Source organism: Crocodylus porosus, unplaced genomic scaffold (assembly GCF_001723895.1).
Source record: "Crocodylus porosus isolate Cpor-Errol unplaced genomic scaffold, CroPor_comp1, whole genome shotgun sequence".
NCBI classification, from domain to species: Eukaryota; Metazoa; Chordata; order Crocodylia; family Crocodylidae; genus Crocodylus; species Crocodylus porosus.
Genome location: NW_017728929.1, coordinates 973,135 through 992,337, shown reverse-complemented (window position 1 = coordinate 992,337; position 19,203 = coordinate 973,135). Strand labels below are relative to the sequence as shown.

Here is a 19,203-nt window from a genome sequence, read left to right as displayed (position 1 = left end):
GTAGGAATTCATTCTCCCAAGACAAATAATTGCAGACTTCTTATTTTACTTGATTAGCAGGCTTATACCCTGCCTTTCCTCCACCTTTGTACCTGCAGGCCCACTGGCCTTCTCTTTCTTTCTCTGAACTCCTGAATCAACAGTGGGGTGAGAGGCAGCCCAACCCACACTCTCCTTTTCCTTCTCCCTGCACCACCCCAGTCAAACCTATGGCACCCTCACCCTTCTGGTCCTCTGTCCCAGCCTCTCAGCAAGCCCACTGTCCTTGAGTAGGTGAACTCAAATGAAAACAGCTTCAATTATATGAACATTACCTGCAAGTGGTGGGTAGTTGCATCATACATGCCTCTGTACATGGCTATCAGCCTGGCGTGTTCATCCACCACATCTTCCCTCTCCTCTGCAAATGCCAGGACGGTACTTGATTGTGGCACGTAGAGCAGGGCTGGGATTCGGTAGCTCCAAGGTCCCTTTTGGAACAATGTCTCTTGATGTAGAAGGGGAAGCAAGGCCATCAGGCTGTGAAAGCAAGAAGGAAAGTGTTGGGCTTTGATCTACCTATGATATAGTATGAGTAATCCAGAGGAACTGGGCCAGATCCACACATCTCCCACCAGCCTGAGCCCTCTTCTCCTTTAAAATGTAGCTCTTGCACCCCGCTCTGATTTTGTTCCTTTCTCATGCTCCTCTGGACAAAACCCATCTATCATAATCCTAGATGTGCCACTGGCAATGCAGATCAGACTCATCCCAGGCTGGTTGGACTAGAATGAAATAAGTGCATTAAATAAATTGAATAAAAGGGATTTATTTTTTAATGAAATTCACAGGCTGTTTTTGTTAAAGTCAGAACACCGCTAGTAACTAAAATGGACAATATTTTTCCTGAAAGACTAATTGTATTTTCCCATTGTTTCCAAAATCCAACATAGACGACTGAGTACAAATTCATTTGCTTGCCAGCTGGTATCTTGGCATGTCCCAAGAGGCAAAGGTACTTGCCAAATGCAATCATTTGAGCCCGATTAAGCTGACAGATACTGAGACTGTGCTCGGCCCTAGCCCTACCCAATTTGAGGCTGCCAAGCCCTGAATGCTGCACAGGGAAAAGGGAAGGAGGTACTTTGTATTGCTCAACAGCAGCCACTCCAGCAGATTAAAGAGCAGACATAACAGGCTATAAAGAATTGATTGTCAGCTGCATCTCAGGAACTTAGTTACATAAGACAAGGAACCTGAGGCAGGAAAAAATCATTTGGGAGACAGTATCTTCAAAAAGCCAACCAAAGAAGAATGACCCACGTCCTGTTTGGGAGCTTTCTAAACCAAAGAAATGGACTTAGAGCCCAGGCTCTGCTGGTCATGCTGGGGGAGGAGGAAGAGCTACCATCTTGTTGATTTGAGGGAAAGGCTAAGGAGACAAGAGAACACGAAGTGAATACCAAGGAGGCACAATTGGGAAGTCCCCTTCTATATAGCCTCCCTCCCTCCCTCCCTCCCTTCCCTGAGACTTGTAGGATGCTGCTCTGCCATTTGTGCATGTACAGCAAAGTGACAATTCCCAGTTCTCTCCCACCCCCAGCCCCTGCACTGCCTTTACCCTGGTACAATGCCATGAGTTTAAGGGAAGCAGAAGAGAGCCCTTGCTCTCTGAAGCATTGCGTGGGTGAGGTAGCAGGGCGAAGACAACAGTGAACTGTGAGTAAGAAATTCAAATTGCCTCCTACTTCCATGGGTTACTGCAACACTCTTAATTACGGAGCTTCATGTCTATTCATACACACATCTGGGGACTGCCACTGTGGCTCCTATTCCCATGGAAGACCCTTTCTGAGGGTGTCTTGCTTTTCTGGAATTGTGTGTAGCTAAAGCAGAGATCTCTGATGAGGCTCCAGGGAGGATGCTTCATTCACCTCAAGAAGAGTAGGAGAAAATGACATTTTTCTGGTCTACAAGAGAGAAGATGATGATCTTAGCAGCTTGCCTCGTGTGGATTTCATTACACTTGTTACACTGATGAACTGTCAGTAACTCGGTATAACTTTATTCTCTGCTTACATTTTATTACAGCTAACCAGCTGATACATGCCTATTCTTTGCTTCTATTTTTCACACACTGCATACTTTTGTGAGAGTTCAGAATTAGCACTACCAGGCAAAAATAGCTTGCATGGTATTGTATTAATCTAAAACTGCCTGGACCAAGCTTTGCCAAACTACCACAGAGGCTGTAGAAACACAGTTCATTGGGATTTATGACACTGGAGAGGGAAGGGGCAAGTCCTGCCTCCCCATTCCTGAAGGGGCAGAAGTTCTCAGGTGCAGCGAAAATGTCCCCTGCACAGAAGGGTCAGAATCCAAGGGATTCATGCCACTGTTCTGCGCTGAAGCGCTTCACTCTCCCTACGCTAAGAATATGGAGAATCTCACTAAGTATCCAAAGCCTTGTTACCTACATATACTGCATCCCTGTAGGGCTTCAGCAACAGAAGAGAGGGAGGTTCATTAAAGGGCTGCCCACCTATTTAAAGGGATATTATCCTGTTCTGTACACTGAAGCCTCTGTATGTTCTGTCAGATGGAATGGGACAGGAGAGGGGCCAGGAAATAGAACTGTTGCCTTATGTACACACCAGCTGATTGGAAGTAGACCTGTGAAAGGCTGAAAAAGTGGCTGCAGAACAGCTCTTCTGCTAGCAAGTACTCAAGGAGAGACTCTTGTAAAGAGATCAGCAACCAGCAGCACCCAGTTCTATTCTAAAAACTCCATCTTTGTGTAGCACTGACTGAAGGGCCCTGTTTGACAGGACTGTAGGTGTGTCTACATGTGTATTAGATCCGAGAGCAGTTTACTCATGAGTAAATGCTCCTAGGCAGGCTTCTACACGTGCACGAAAGTGGAAGCAATAGCAGCAAGCTGCTTTTTTTTTTTTTTGCTTTTTCATTGGCATGAATATGCAGCTGAATTGATTTGGCTCTTTTTATATATATAAATGCAGCATATATATACAAAAAAGGCGGGAAGAGGGAAGAAACAAAAGGATGAAAATAAAACAAACAATTCAGTAGCTTTCTTGATCTTTGACATGGATGAACCCTGCGAGGTCATGGAGGTGATGCTCTGCACGATGTATCATTTTTGTAGCCACTCTTTAGGTATTTTACACCTTATCAAAATTTTTGCTTTACTTTTCAGTTGACATTACAATTACTTATAATAACAGCATTTTATAAACTTAGTAAAACACAATTACTACGCAACACAGTCACGCTTGATTTTTTTTTGTAGTCAGCAAACTTCTTCAGTGATGATTTCATCCTGTAAAATACAAGAACAAAAGGGAGGGGCTCACCCCTTTTGGTTGGTTTATTCTTAAGATCATACACTTGTGGCTGGCTTTGCTTATAGCCAGGTTGGCACTTATTCAAAAAATTATCCTCCTTGCACCTTGCAGAGGCTGCTTTTACAGCAGTGTTTTTCTCTTAAAATGGCAGGTGTTTCATGCCACACATCTCTTTTTTGTTGCTTGCATCAAGAGTTTTTCTGTTGGAGTATGTTCCCCTTAGCTTTTTGTCAATGAAGAATAACTCACATGGAGGTGGGAGCTAGGGTTTTAAGGCACTTTATATTTGCTTTTGTCTATTCCCTAGGGTGGTTATTAAGCAGCATTTTAGAGAGCTTACTTTGTGACAGGTAGCTTTACTATACTGACTACACCAACGAGGTCATACTTAGGATTAAACTTTTTCACTTTCCTGCTTTGACTTTCTTTTATTTTTATGGGCACAGTCTCTGACTTTTGGGCTTTTTGGCCCCACCTCAGGTTAACTGAGATTGCAGGGTCTCGGCTCTGGCAGCTCTAACAGTGATTTTTATTCTGTGCCCTTTTTCTGGACTGCCAGATTACTTGGTCTTTTAAGGTCTTGCAGACTCTTTATTAGATTTTTCTCTTTTTCTCTCTCTAACAACTTTTAGAATCCTAACTTTTTTTTAGGTTTGACTTAACTTTTAGTTTTTCTTTCCTTAACAGATCTTAACCATAACTTTTTTTGGGCTACAGGCTTCACAATTCATTTTTATCAGTGGCTCTTCGTAAACTAATTCATTCATCAAATTTTCCTCTTTTACAGCTGTACAACTGAGCAAACTTCACTTTAGGACTAAGAAAATTCCGCCAAAAGACAGTGGGTGACAAATTACACACTACACATAATCCCTTCAAGAAAACCCTTCCTACCCCAAAAAGAAACTTTCAAATTATGCCTCTGCAGAGAAAAAACAAAACATGCTTCTGATAAGCTTACTCTTTTTTCCCTGCTCAGAGTAACTTAAATTAATTCTGGGCACTGATTTCTGTTTGCACAGCTGTTAACAATCCTTATCTCTTTTAGGCTCTTCACTGTTCCTGAAGAAGTAGGGGGGAGAGAACCAAGTTTCTCCTCTCACTTCTAATCACAAATTCTCTGCTACTGCTTGAACAGGTGTCTAGTAACATACCCTGTTTCTTTCTGTGCTACTTTGCTTCTTTCTGTGATACACACGGGATTCTAGAGTGTCTCTTTTACATTTCCTAACTGTTTTTGATCTTTTGTGAAGCTGTACTGCTTATATAACACTTTATCTTGTTATAACTTGCACTGGTAACTTACACTTTACAAACTTCACAGCAAACATGCACCTGCTTTTGTCTTTTCCCTGCAGATGGTTATAATTATTTTCTCCCAGGGACCACAGAGTTAAGGAACCCTGTTCATTCATACAGCCTTTCTAGCAGAGAGATGACTCTTTGCTTTCTAGCTTCCTATTGTAAACACAACAGGAGGTTCTTACTTAATTCCAAGCAGACTACAGCATATACTCACGTCCACTACTCTGCCTACCTGGACACGCAAAGTTTCCTGGTTAGCAGTAACAAACAACATGTCCTGCACAATACTTATAATTTCAGTTACTTCCTATATAACTGTACCTTACTACAAGTTTCAGTTAACCCTTCTAAAACAAATCACTCTGCATCAACAAATGCTCTGATTGGTCAGGTTACTACTCTTGTGTCCTGGTGAAGTTTCTAATTGTTGGATTGGATTTGGACCCAATACCTATACCTTTGTTTTGGACAGACACAACCCTCAGACTGACCACAATATCTGCCAGTTGATAATTGGTGAATTTGTTGATACGGAGCAAGAACAAAAAAGCAACAAGACAAACACTTAAACAATTCTGTATCTACTAATCCTAGGCTGTCATCAGAATTAAGGTACATCTGACCAGAAATGCAAGCTTCACTCTGAAGCATTCTGTCTTAGGTGTCAGCAGTTTGGAGGTGAAATCTTGAAATCCCTGCAGTGGACCCACATTCTGTTTAACCCAACTCACAAAAAACCCACTGAGGTCACCCTGACCCCACACACAAAGAGGAAAAGTTTCTGAACCCACTGCCATGGTACCGGGGAACAGTAAAAGGCGGGGTACAATAGCTGAGATGGCCCAAGAGAACCTAGTACACTCGAGGCGACCCAGGCCCAAGACAACCCAATATGCCTGCTAGGCCTTACCCTGGTAGGATGGGGATGATCAGTCCCTTCCAAATGTGTGTTGAATCCTTCCAACTATGCCAAGATGTTAGACCCTGACTCCATGCAGCACCCAACAACTAGGGAGACGATGGTCCAGTTACCCGTGGATCCTGTTACTCATTAGCCAGAGCAGAGCAGGGAGCAAACACCAGCACACATTGTTTGCAACAGCTTTATTCAGAATGGAGACAGCTTTGGACATGGGCCTCACGCCGTAAGAGACAGGGTCCTACCCTGAACAATAGGTTCATCCTACATTTATACACTTTGGTTTATACTCATTAACATTCACTCCTCCTTCATTCCACCTTCTGTTCCACCCATTTCCCCTCCCATCTTAAGCTCTGCCTCTATTTACTGTTTGCTTCATTAGCATGGAATTGCCTATGCACTTCAGACATTTACATGCCTTTTTGCTATGAACACATGTCTAAGGCCATGAACCCTCTTCTTTCGGTCAGTGGGCAGACTTTGACCAAAACCTGGAAGCTTCTGGAGGCTTCTTCACCAATCACCATTTACCTTTTTGCATATGTTAACTTCCAATTCTGTTACCAATTATGTGTTTTTTTCACATTCCAGTCTGTTTTTCTGTATCATGTTGTACCATCTTCCACCTTTTTTTGGGCCCCTGTATCTTATCTCGTTCCTTGCTGTAGCTGGTTCACAGCACACAGACTTAATTGCTGCTTTTTCCAGAAAAAATGGCTGACACAGTTAAAATGGTTACTTAGCATAAGCAAATGGGTGGCTTAGCTATCATTTTGCCTTGTGGTCAGCAGCTTTGCTAGGCCACAGGTCATGCCTTGTATTCAGCTGCAAATCCAGTGCTCTCTAAGATCCAGATATTGTCACCCTAACAGTTCCCACCCAGGCTCCAGTGTTGGAGCCTGCCCTGGAAGCAGGCAGTTCCCTGAGGCAGGGAGCAATCTTCCACTCCCTGCTAGCTGGCTGATTGGGAGCAGATTTGGTTCTGATCAGGCATCTGTGTAAGCGCTACTGCACCGTAACTAATCACAAGTAAATTTGCTACTTGTATTTGCAGGTAGCAAATTTACTCGCAATTAGAACAGTTTACTGCACAGTAAGCATGTGCATGTGTAGACATGCATGCTAACTGCATAGTAAACTGCTCTACTGCACAGTAACGTGTCTCATGTAGGCGCACCCTGTGTGGATAAACTTGCTGCTGAATTGCTGTTCTCCCCTCTTCTACCCAATGATCATAGACCCTCTGGGATGAATGTCCTCTTACTGCAGGAGCCCAAACATTCTCCACCTGGAGGTCATGACCTGCCATCCTATCCTGCATTTACGAAGTGGAAGGGAATCCTAATCTCCAAGAAGAGGGTGTAAGATAGAAAAGGCTGAGAACAGCTGCAGTACTAAAAGCAAATACAGGGTGACTGGACAGCATCATAATCAAAGTCTTTCCTATATACCAGTGATTCTCAACATTTTTAGATTCAAGACACCCCTTGATAGACACAAACACTCCTCTGAAAATGTCAGCTTTTAGTTTTCAGTAATTTTTTATCATAAAAAATAATAGAGCAAATCTTCTGTTGCAAAGAACTGGAAGAAGTCCACAACTGTTCAGAAAGTTTTTAACATTATGAAATCCTATATGAAGTCTCTGGGTTTATCTTGTGAATCATACGTACACACTTAACAGTGCTAACATTGTGTGGCACCCTGTGGCACCTTTGAAAGGATCTCAAGAGACCCCAGGGTGCCATGGCTTGATAATCACTGCCATATACCATGACATTTGCCCGAACCTTTGTTGCCCTTCTGCTTTATGGGAATTTAGATAGCCCTAACATTAGTCTAACACTCAGCCCAGCTGAAAGCAGAGCTACATAAAGCCCTATAGGTAGCTTTAGAGTGAGAACCAGTAGATGAGGGGCACACTGGGACAACAGGAAATTGAAGGAGTTGGAACAAAGAGAGAGTGAAAGAGAGAAAACTACAAGCTAAAAAAGTTGCGAGAAGAGGGTCCAAATTATATGAATACCATTGTAAAAATGCCATAAAGGATATTGTATATTAGATGGCAGGTCACTGAAGCACTGATATCCAAAGCAAATCAATTGTATCCAAAACTGCAAAGGCAATAGAACAAAGAGAAACACACCTGTGAGTGCGTGAATCAAGGATACACTCAAGCTTCAGACTGAGTCCAGTATACCCTTCACAATGTGTGCTGTTGTGCTTCTCGGGGCACTTGCAATCCCCTCAACTCGGGTGCCTTAGGTCTGTCTGTAGAGAAGGGCTTTAGTTTGCTTGAGTGCAGCTCTCTACTAGGAATGTTAAGATAATACTGAGGACACTGACCATAGCTTACGTAAAAGTTTGTTCTGACATGTACATTTAGGCAACAGAGTCTGTCAATCCTGGATTGGCCTCATCAGCCATCTTCAGACCCACAGATAAAGCAATCATGGAAGACCATGATCCTCAACTATGAGGCATTACCAATATATTATATGAATTTAGGTCCAAATTAAGATGACAGTGGGCTTGTCTACACCAGAGGCTTACTGAGGAGCTGACTAATTAGCTCTGCCATAATGTCACCATCTACACATGTCACCACACTAGGTCATAGTAAACTAATAAACGCTGCCACAGGGCAGTCTGGCTAAACACAAGTACTACCCTGAGGCGGCATTGTTTTGTGCACTGCAGCGCTTATATAGACAGTGATGAGACTGGCTGGGGCATGAGGGTGCTTTAGCGTGGGGCGAGCCAGCAAGCAGCCCTTCCATAGCACATGGAGCCTCATTGGAGCAGTCCTGGGCTGGCTGCTCCATTAGGGCTCCATGTGCTGCAGGGGGGGAGTAGCTAGGGGACAAGGGCGCTTCAGATTGGGGTCTACTTGCTGGTTAGCCCTGTGCTGAAGCACCTTTGTGCCTCAGCCAGTCCCTCCCCACCCGGCACATTGGAGCCTGGTCAGAGCAGGCCTGGGCTGGCAGGCTGACCCCCCGGGTGCCCTGCCAGCCCAGGGCTGTTCTGGCTGGGATCCTCGTGCTGCACACAAATAAGTTCTGGAGCAATATGCCCCACATTCAAATGGTATGCCAAGAAGCAAAAAACGGCAGAGCAACATGTCCCGGAGTTTATTCATGCACATTAATTGCATGTGTAGATGTGCCCAGCGTGCCTTTAACTGGGGGCCAGCACATAACAAATTTAACCCTCTCTCTACCCATTACAGTGTTTTGCTGCTGCATCCTGGAGAAACTGCTTTAGAACAACTTCAAGCTACAGAACCAGAAAACAAACATGTTGGTTATTCCATAAGGGGAGGAGGGGGAAACAGAAACCAGAATCTGTTCCACCTAAGCACAGATAGCTAATTAAGTTATTTTCCTTGGGGGGTTTTTTCTGAGAGGCCACTCAAGATGAGCATAAAAATCTAGTCCAAGACATTTCCAACTACATATCTGACCTGGGAGTTTTTCCCATCTGCCATTAATGACTGCATCCAGCTCTGCTGTGTCATACTGCCAGAGGAATCACAACTGAATTTTTATGCTACTTGGAAGAGATTTCAGGCTAAACTCGGATAAGGTCGTGAGATTTCTTAATGATTCAGTCAGCCAGCAATTCATCCCAGCACACTGTTCTCGGCCAATAAATCCTACTCAAAACCAGAGTGCAAAGGGAAGCTGCTAACAAAGCACATCTGATAATATAAGTGAGATTGTTTAAAGCATTCTGAATTCAATACGGAAACAGCATGAAACAGTGCTTACTTTACTCCAGAAGTTAAGTGGCACTAGCATTTCTAGCCAGGCTAAACTGAAAGTTATGCCTACAGTGGAGAATGTAATACTGGGTTTACATGGGGGTTTTCAATCAATCAGTACGCGCTTTTCTGAGCAACCAATTCTTTTAAAATTCAATGCACCTGCTGGCAGTATTTTCTGTAATTTAGAGCAAAGGCTCTCTGCGCACTGTGGGGGCACTTACACTAAACAGCGCAACTTTCCCTGCTGTATGCTTGGTGGAGTATAGCACAGGCTATCTTTCCCATTGATTCTATAACACCTGAACATACCCCTTAGCTAGCAGCAATGCTCACCCTGGCAAAAATTAGGAACTATGAAGATTTTAACAGGAGAAACACCTCACCCACAGCAGATCCAGGAGGCTGCATCGAAAGGAGAAGCGAACTGAGCTGTTTATAAAGGAAAGTTCACCACTAGATGTCTCATTACTTACTCCCAAAATAAGCTGTCATGAGCATGCTGAACGTGCTGGCTCTTTGGGGAGGGAGGGAGGGAGAGAGAAAGGACGCACTAATTGTAAATGTGCATCAGTGCGAACCATATCTACAGCAAAACACAAAACCTCTTTCACACTGGAAATGGATGGTGCTAAAGAAAGACCCATTATGTTCTAACAATAGCAGTTAAACATTACACTACTCATGTGAGTTAGAGCTGTCCCATGGGAGGGGAGGTGGCAGAATAGCTGCGGTGTGGTTAATGGTTGCAAAATGAGGTGACATGATTTTCTTCATGGTCCTATTGTCCATTTGTACTACAAGAGGGAAAGTTCATTTCAGTCTCAGAAAAAAGACAGCTTGCAATTAATTTCCAAAAAAATCAGGAAGTGTTTGCATAAGTGATCTCCTGTTCTCTGCCCATGGCACGCTGCAGGGTCTTTTCTAATTGGCCTGGATAGGCTGGTGGACCCTTGTGGACAAAGAGTTGCCTGCAACAGGACACTGTCCCTGTGGCCCAGGAAGACCCTTCCAGTCCTATGTTCCTAAAAGGCATGGAGTGCACACTGCATACTGACAGCTGTGAGAGGGTCCCACTATAGGAAAGCTGTAAGATCCTAGCCAAAACCCCACAACTAGTTTAATAAATGTTGGTATCTGGATGGTACCCCAGTGACACTCTGTATATGGGGAAAGAGCAACTCACATAAGACGGGAAGAGACGTATAAAGAGATCCAATCCCATCTCCCTGCCACTGTAGAAATGTTCCCTAGCACTCATTTTCTATTGCTTTGTCCAGTTCACTTTTGAAAATCTACAGCACTGGGGGGCCTTCACCCTTTCCCTTAGGAGGCACTTATACAGCCTGATGCATCTTTTCACAAGAAAGTTACATTTCCCATAAAAAGAGCTTCCCTAAACAATACTGCCCACTGTGATTATTTATTAAAACTTTTTACTTTTTATGAAAAATTGCTTCCTTGGCTCAGACACTGTGGACTGGATCGTCTAGTCCCTTGCACTGGTGCAGATCAGGAAGAACTCAGTGGTGTATAAAATGGGGGTAAATCAGCAGAGAATCAATCCATTACTGTCTGCTACTCTACACCTATTTCTTTGCTCTTGTAATTGGATTGTCGTAATTAGAATTTTAAAAAAGTGTTATAAAAAATGCAAATAGGATGTGTGGGTGCTTTAATAAGGGGATATAAAAATAATGCAGAACATAATACAATGACAGTATATTGAACAAAGGAGTATTCTCACTTGGAGTACTGTGTTCAGTTTTGGGTGCCACCTCTAAAGAAAGATATAGGAGTAGTTGCTGGCAAAGTGCTAAAGAAGCCTGGGAAAAGGAATTTAGAATTTAATATGGGTCAGCACATGTGAAGAGACATTAAAATTAAATAATAAAAGGCTGTGCTTAATGACAGACAGAGAACTATTTTGTTAGAAATTATCAATGCAAGTTCTATTTCCCTGGCAAAATGCTTTGAGACTGCTTTCATTGACTTTGAAATTTGCTAGAAATTTAAGAGCAACTCAGGGAGTTCAGTACATATCACTACAATAGAAGCTTTTAACGTCTTACCTAAGGAACAGCTGAAACAATGGAACCTACTGCCCAAGACACTGAACATCACAGCAAAACTGGTCATAGGCCAAGCCATGCCAGAGGGGCTGATGGGTTTCACTTGAACAAACAGGCTGGAGAGCTACCTGGTTGCAGCTGGTCAAGTGAGAAGCAGAAATCCAGAAAAGCAGTGGTAAATGCTGCCCCTGGGAAGAAGCTGTGGGGCTGAGCATCTGCAGGGACAGGACTCGCCCAACAAGGCAGAAAACTGCTGTCTTTGTTCTTACTGCACAGGGGGCAAAACAGCACTTTGTGAACATTTCTTGTGAATAAGCAGGATTGCACACAAGGAAAACCTGATTTACATCATTTTTGTAATGTAAACAGCCTCACAAGTTTCAGAAGATTGTGGTTAACTGCTTGGGCCAAGAGGCAACATCATAATCTGTATTTGGATAGATGATATTTTAACAAACCTGTTTAATTCTTCAGACAAGCCAGATTTATTAGGTGGTTTACATATGGGTTTAGTTTCTTTCTTAATTTTTTTGTGTTTTAGCCTTAGCTCAACCACCCTATGGTCATGATGCCACTTATTATGTGTACAGTTCCCAGCTTCTTCCTCAGGGTATTTATGTTCATTAGAGTCATAAATGAGCCAACTGAGAGATTTTAGATCCTGAAGTTGCCATATAAACAGAATTTTCCCCCTTTATGCTGTCTCATAAGTAAACACTCAATGAAGGTCACAGCAGTGGGTTTAAAATAAATAAAAGATTATCTTGCTTCATCAAACTGCACCTCTCATAGTAGAACAGAGTCAGGAGTCCACTAGATTCTTCACGGAATCTCTGGACAGCCGGATACACTAATTCTCCTCTCACAGACCAAAGACACAGTTCATACTGCTACTGCTCACCATTTCTACTCAGTATTGGCCTGCATCAGTCATAGAACCTCTTGCTGACCACACTGCGCACACAGGGCCAGATTCTCAGGGAACATAAGACAGTATCAGACGTGCTGAGTATGTGGGGGCCCAAGGGCCCTGGCCCTCCTCACGAAGAGGGCTGTCTCCTGAAATGCTTACAACTTTCCACATGGCCATCATCTAAGCCCCCTCCCCCCAGCAAAAATAAAAGTTAGCGCCTATGGACAGCATTGTCCCAGTGGCTTCAGTGAAGCAAGGATGATTTGGAGAAGCTGTGCATCTAGCCCAGAGTATTCAGTTAACATGGAAAGCTTAGAGTCCAAGGAGATCAGACACAGGAATACAACAGCAGAATCTACAAGGAGTTGGGATAATTTTATGACCCATAAAAAACATCACATAAATCAACAGAAAGACTTGCACGGGCTCCAACAAGTGAGGCCTCTTCTCTTAAGTTTAGCACTGTACAGCTGTCTAGAAAACTCCTAGACTTACTTGCCTTCATTTGAAGAATCAGGTCGAGACCACCATGAAAAGTTGATTTACCATACAGTCTGATCGAGGAGGGCAGGAAATGCCAGATCTTGCTGAGAAATCAAAGTGGTTGTATAGAGCAAATCATAAAAACGATTTTTGCTTAATAGATTTAAAGGGCACAAACCCAGACTGGCTCTGCTGCAGACACACCAATGCTCAGCTACCATCACCCATGTGAAATTAAAAATAGCAACTGAAAATGCTCAAATATTGAGCAGTCACACTTCCATTGGCTGTAATTAATGCAAGGCTGAACCAGTTTGCCCTAACAGCAGTAGACAAATACCATTTATTGTTTCCACTCATTTGAGTTCGCAGTGCTCACCCATTGCCCCAAATTTCCAATTATCACCCAGTCAATTAAAAATTTATGCCACGTGTCTTGCACATGCACTGTAGTTAAGCCTCCAATATGAACATCATGAAAGATATTTGGTGCATGCTTGCCCTACCTTTTCTGAATAGAGAGTGAGCTGTTTCTTTAAATCATGTTTGCCGTGACTCTGGAAACTAAGTAAATAAAGTCCTTTGGAAAACTTTGCTTTCCAGCATGCAGCAGCAGGTGAGAGAAAGTACCTAGGTCTGAAGGTCATAGATGTTTCCAGTGGGGATTACCCAGTCCAGGACTCAGAACTTCACTCTGAATTCCAGAAAAATCACTGGAATTGAGCACAGATCCTGTGGATCTGCAGCCTACTCATCTGATGGTAAATGAAAGAACAAACCACACATGACAGTGCCTCATTAGCAGGTGAGTGAAAACTTATTTCAGGGGAAAAAATGATTGATGATGTTGACAGAGCACAGTTGGGAGGCAGAAAACTTAGTCAACAAACAAGGGCATAAATCCAGTGCTTCCAGGTGGAAAAGACAGGGCACTGTCCTGATGAAAGTCATTCTCGAGGAGTTCTTGCTGGCACAGACAAGGTATCCCTGTGAGGTAGCTCCAACTGCTAGAACGCCAGTGGGCAGAAGGGAAAGAAACACGCCATTGGCACGGCATGGCAGACATAAATGGGCAACCACAGGGAGTGAGCTCATTCAGTGGGAGACCAACTTTGCACAAAACAGGCATTAATTTCTGTGAGAAAATGTAAAAAGCTAACTAGCAACTGTTCCAGGCGCCAGCCAACCAAACTGCATTTCTTTTTCAAGGGACACAGACTGTGGTTTTACCTGGCAGTTGCTTATCTATGACAGCTCTTTTAAAAAGGGACTATTTTCCTTCTTACATCAGGAGGATCTTTGCATTTAGGCTGCCAGTTGCTCAGGAGCAAAACCACTGCTAATTTTTCAGCGTCCAGCCGTGTAGGCTACTTCTTTCCATTAGGGCCAAATCCTATTCCACCTATTAGATATCTAAGTGGCACTACGGCACTTAAATGTCTGTGTGTTTAAATTCCACTCTGCTCAAGCCCCTGAAAACCTGTTAACATGTCTATTTTTGTAATTTGCGTTCACCTTAGCCTTTGAATTAGTCACACAAAGCAATAAGGACAAGGAAAACCTACCCAACTTCTGCAGTAATATTTTTTGGGGACTTGAGTAGGGTGGAACAGAATCTTACTTGAATGCCTGAGATAGGATAGGATTTTGTTATCTCTTTAAAAAAAAACCCAAAACAAAAGCCAAGTACACAGGGTTTCAGTGTCCCTTTTAAGAACAAAGTACACCCTGAGATTTCAAGCTATTGATGGTTCACAGGCTTGCGGGTACTTACTATGTTATATCAGATATTGGCACTTCCAGTCTTGGATGAAGCCAGGAATTTGCAGTAAAATGAAAATGCAAATTAAAAATTTAAGTCAGCCAGTTTGAAACTTGCAAAAAGACATGGCTGGCTCCATTATACTTTGAATGCAGAGTGAAGGCTCAAGGTAGCTCTGATTTTATCCAAACTCTGATAAAAATTGATAAGTCTGATCCAGTTTAATACTGTGCATAAATATAGCAGCATCTGTAAAACAAAGACCTGCCCAGAGATACACACCAAGTACATATTGTTCTTCACAGCCATAATTAAGGAGGGGACACTTGCAGTGCTGTGTGAAGGATTTTAACTGTGTAGCTCTCATTAATTTTCACAGCACAGTGGTGCACACTGGAGGTTCTGTATCAACAAAATAATTCCTGAAGCATTTTATTTTGAGATTTCTATAAGCAATTTTTAATCATAATCTTTATTATGGTGGTGCCTAGCAACAATATTTTCAGGCTTATAAGGAACTCTAATCCGTTTACACGGGAGAAGCCCTGAAGTAATACAAACTGAGGAAACACAGCAGTAACTAGCAAATGACTCCCCCCCAACAACCAACCAAAAAATAATAACCTTCTCCCTCAGAAAAAAGACATGACTTCTAGTTCAGCAAATAAATCCTTTTCCAAACTGAAGATAACTAGTAACAAGATTCATGAGTGAAGGAAAAGGCCTTGTATCCAACAGAGGAAGGAAACACCAGAACCCATGGCCTATTCTAAGTATATCCTTACACCAAATATATATATATATTTATATATTATAACTTATATTACTTATATATATATATATATATATATATATAACTGATATAACTTACAGATATCAACAGGGACCATGAAGATCCAGAATCCCAGAGAACATACCTGCTGTGCATCCCACAGGTGAAATTAGTGCTTGTGTATTACAATGACCTTTAGATACTTTCACCCTGATCAGGCTCTTTTATGCTCAGTTTTGTGCATGTATAGTGCAAGAGATAGGCCTTGCCCAAAAGAGTTCATAACATGAAGACAAGAAAAAAGAGGATCAGGAAGGAGAAAAATATTATTCCCTTTTATAGAAGTGACTTGCTCTAAGCCTCATGGTGAACTGTAGCAAAGACGGGCAAAGGAACCCAACTTCCCCAACACCCAGTCCAGTGCCTCAACCATTAAACTCCTACAAATCCAGTTTACAACAGCCCACTTCACCACCCTCTTCTTAAAACAAGGAAATGTGGCAGTTCACGGAAGGATTCTGCTGACCTCCAAAAGCAGAGGCCATTGCTGCCACTGTAGCAGGCTGAAAGAATTAAATAAAAGCAAGTAGGAAGGAAAAGGACTCTGCAGATGGTTTTGTGTCATGCTGCTGTCATGAGGAAAGGTTCAAGTCAGGGAGAATTGTCAGCCAGCTTTTCACAGTACGGTCTGTCAAATTGATACTGTGCTGCAGGTCCACATCAATCAAGTCTCCTTGCACTATCTGAATGCTGGTGGACGGAGGCTGCCGCTACCATATCTAAATTGAGCAGCAGGTCTGGCTGGGGAGTCTTCCTCCAGTGACCTTGCTGGACAGGGTGCTGGGTGACTAAGGTGCCTATAGGAAGACTTAATACAAAGTGTCAGGTTCGGAACCAACATGAGAAGTAGCTTCCTGATATCGGTCTGGAAAATATTGACATACTGCAGTAAAATAACTGATTTATACTTCAGACTCTTATGCCTTTCCAGGCTTTTCTGGCTTTGAAGAGCCAGAGTCTTCTACCTTTGAAGATGTAGTACCTAGGTAAGGTCCACTAGCTAGCCACTGGTCTAAACTGATGTTTATAGTGAATGTACATATTTCCAGATCAATTTTTAGTACTATAATAAATAGGCTTTAGCACCATAGCTGGCAAGTTGGATACGAGTGTGCAGGCTCCCTGGATATGACGGCATAACTGGCGTTTAGTGCCTGGAGGCTATGTTGTGTGACTCACACCTACCCTGGGTGGAGCGTGCCACAGTCACACAATCTCCAGAGGAGTGCTGACTGGGCCTGGAAGGTATGTGCTGTCAGAAAGTACATGCAGTTTGACCTGGATCCACCCAATTAACTTGCATGTGATGGAGCCAGTTCAAGGCCCAGTCTCGCCCTGTCTTCCTCAAACCAAGGGCTAAATACAGTCTGTCTTTTGATATGACTGATGGACATGTCACTGAGGAATTTATCTAAAGACAACAGTCTGACTCAAACTATATCTTCAACTCAGGGAGAGCACAGGCACTAACAATATGGATTTTATAAAGTTCCATTCAGGAACTAGCAGCACTGATTCCTTTTCTATAGTTGGTCTTTTAGTTTTCTTATAGTTGGTCTTCTTGCAAGTCCCAGAAAAAATCCACAATGCACAAATTAGACTTTGCCCATAAATGTCTCTGTCACAGGGAGGACATAAGGGATGGACCCCGAGGGGTCAAGGGGGATTCCTGGGGGGCCAGAATGCCTCAGGGAAGACAAAGAGAGGGATAAAATGAAGAAAAATCTCTTATCTGCAGCCGGAGCCACAGCAAAACTGGAAGCGGCGCAGGGATATAAAAGGCGTTGTGAGCAAGGCAGTTGGGGAGAGACCGGGAAGCAGATAAGCAGAGGAGGTATTCCTGGGACCCCTTTTAGGGGAGGGAGAAGGCAGGACTGGCTTTCACGGAGCAGAAGTCTGCCTTGAAGATCATTGTGAAGAAGGCACCAGCGGCAGCCCAGAGGGAGAGGAAGCTGACACATCGTATCCTTACAGAGAACCCAAGAAAGGGAATCCAAGGCTTCAGAAAGACGAAGGGGGCAACCAGGGTTGGCCCCGAGGAAGAAGGGAGAGCGGTGGTATCTGAGGTGTCAAGCCAGGTGGGATCACTGCGGGTTCGGCCAGGCTCCAGGAGCGGCCCCAGGCAGGTAACGAAGAGCTTAAGCAGCAGGAGAGGCTGCAAGGGACAAGCTTCACGGGTATAAAGCTGCCTGATGAGGGACACAAAGTAGGTGGGGCTGGAGAGATCGTTGAGGGTCCAGCTACCTCGCAGATGACCCACCATAGGGAAGAGAGAAGGTGGTAGCTGTCAGGCATGGGCATACATAAGACGGGGCCAGTTAGCAACTCTCGGGCTAGGCTGGCCTATTTGTGGTGTAGTCAGGAGGCTATGGGTATTGATAGGATTCTTTCTTTGGTATTTTCTGTTTCCCTCCTTTGGAGGGGTCAGGAGGTTTGTGGCATAGAGCCATAGTGTTGGCTTAATCGGAAGAAGGGTTTTGGTTGTATAAAGAACCGGGACGACCATACAAACCCATAAAGTGTAACTCTGATTTGGGTAATTGGGTTAGGCCTTATACATATTTCAGGAGAGCCCAGAATATCTGTAAGTGGGGTCAGGCCAAGAGAGAGACATCAGCAACTCATCGTGGCTGGGTTTAGGGCGTGGTATAGGGGAGGTTGGAGCCTCACAGAAGATCGTTGCCTAGAGGTCCCAGACGCAGGCAAACCCCAGTAGTCAGACCCCACCACTGAAAGAATCATCAAAGTCGTGGCAGGCAGGATTGGGGAAGAGACTACCCCCGGGAGAAATATCCATTCAGTAAGACTGCAGGGATGGAGCGACGGATGGCCATACACATTCAAAGCTGGGTGGCACGTGACCAGCTGATCGAAGCCCGACGGGTGCAGTCTCATTATCTATTGAAGAGTCAAAAGTCCCTGATTTATAAACCCTGGGCCATGGTGAAGTGATCTTAGCTCTAGTCAGAAAAAAGGACATGAGAAATAACACAGGTGTATGCCACTGGAAACACAATGTGAGTTGACGATGCCAGGCTACACAAAAGGATGAACTTAGGAGATTCATCTTGGTTTGGGAGGCAATGGCCACATCTACACGAGATGCTTACTGCACTGTAGCTTGTTACTACTGCTCAGTAGTATCATGGGGCGTGAACTGTGATGCGACACTACTGTACAGTAATAATGAGCTACTGTGTAGTCAGCATGACCAAGAAGCCATGTGGGGATGCTACTGCAAAGTAATGCTGCTAACTGCACAGTCATTTAGGCTAGAGACAGACATTCAAAAAGACTGATCCTGAATTGATTCAGTGTTTTCAGGTTAGTCTCTTGCAAAGCTTGAACCAATTAGGAGGTGGATAGACACCCCCTTTTCATTCTATAAATGCAGGCACATGCCTGCAGTGGCTCAGGCTAGAAGCCAGGGGTCAAAAGAACAGCCTTCTCTTCACTTCCACAGAGCTGAGTTGAGGGGGGTGTAGCCAGGCTCTGGCAGGACACACTGATTATTTCCACCCCAGCAGCCCAGCTGAGAATGTTTATCATACCTAACGCATTGTTTATCAACCCATTAAGAAAACAAAGTCTCTCTCCAAGCTCTTCTTCAACAGCTTTTCCAAGGAAGGACATTCAGCTACCTGCTGATTAGCTCCAAAAAGCCTGTCTGCCTTTGCTGTCTCCCACAGTGTCACGGAGGCACTGGGGTGCTCCGTGCCTAAGAAAGAGATAAGGTGAGCTGTCAGTCACCAGGGCAGCTCAGGTGCTGATTGTCAGAGCTGCCAATCACCAGGGCAGCTCAGGTGC

General features: G+C 43.7%; 2 protein-coding genes across 7 annotated transcripts in view; one reads left to right on the top strand and one right to left on the bottom strand.

Annotated features, from left to right (window-relative positions):
* Nucleotides 1–19,203, bottom strand: part of NEU2 (neuraminidase 2) — a 50,657-nt gene that overhangs the window by 2,100 nt on the left and 29,354 nt on the right. The window contains exons 1-3 of one of the 5 annotated variants that reach the window (XM_019542880.1): nucleotides 9,721–9,874; nucleotides 1,785–1,949; nucleotides 315–519 (exon numbers count right to left, since the gene is read on the bottom strand). In XM_019542880.1, the coding sequence (XP_019398425.1) occupies nucleotides 315–519; nucleotides 1,785–1,909 (330 nt within the window). In that variant the 5' untranslated portion in view covers nucleotides 1,910–1,949; nucleotides 9,721–9,874. Of the gene's footprint in view, nucleotides 1–314; nucleotides 520–1,784; nucleotides 1,950–5,559; nucleotides 5,641–9,670; nucleotides 9,875–10,020; nucleotides 10,132–19,203 lie in introns of those variants that run through there. The other 4 variants (XM_019542882.1, XM_019542883.1, XM_019542881.1 and 1 more) reach the window with 4 other exon arrangements.
* Nucleotides 13,405–19,203, top strand: part of NGEF (neuronal guanine nucleotide exchange factor) — an 85,431-nt gene continuing 79,632 nt past the window's right edge. The window contains exons 1-2 of one of the 2 annotated variants that reach the window (XM_019542878.1): nucleotides 13,405–13,607; nucleotides 15,438–15,499. In XM_019542878.1, the coding sequence (XP_019398423.1) occupies nucleotides 15,453–15,499 (47 nt within the window). In that variant the 5' untranslated portion in view covers nucleotides 13,405–13,607; nucleotides 15,438–15,452. The remainder of the gene's footprint in view (nucleotides 13,608–15,437; nucleotides 15,500–19,203) is intronic. The other variant, XM_019542879.1, reaches the window with a different exon arrangement.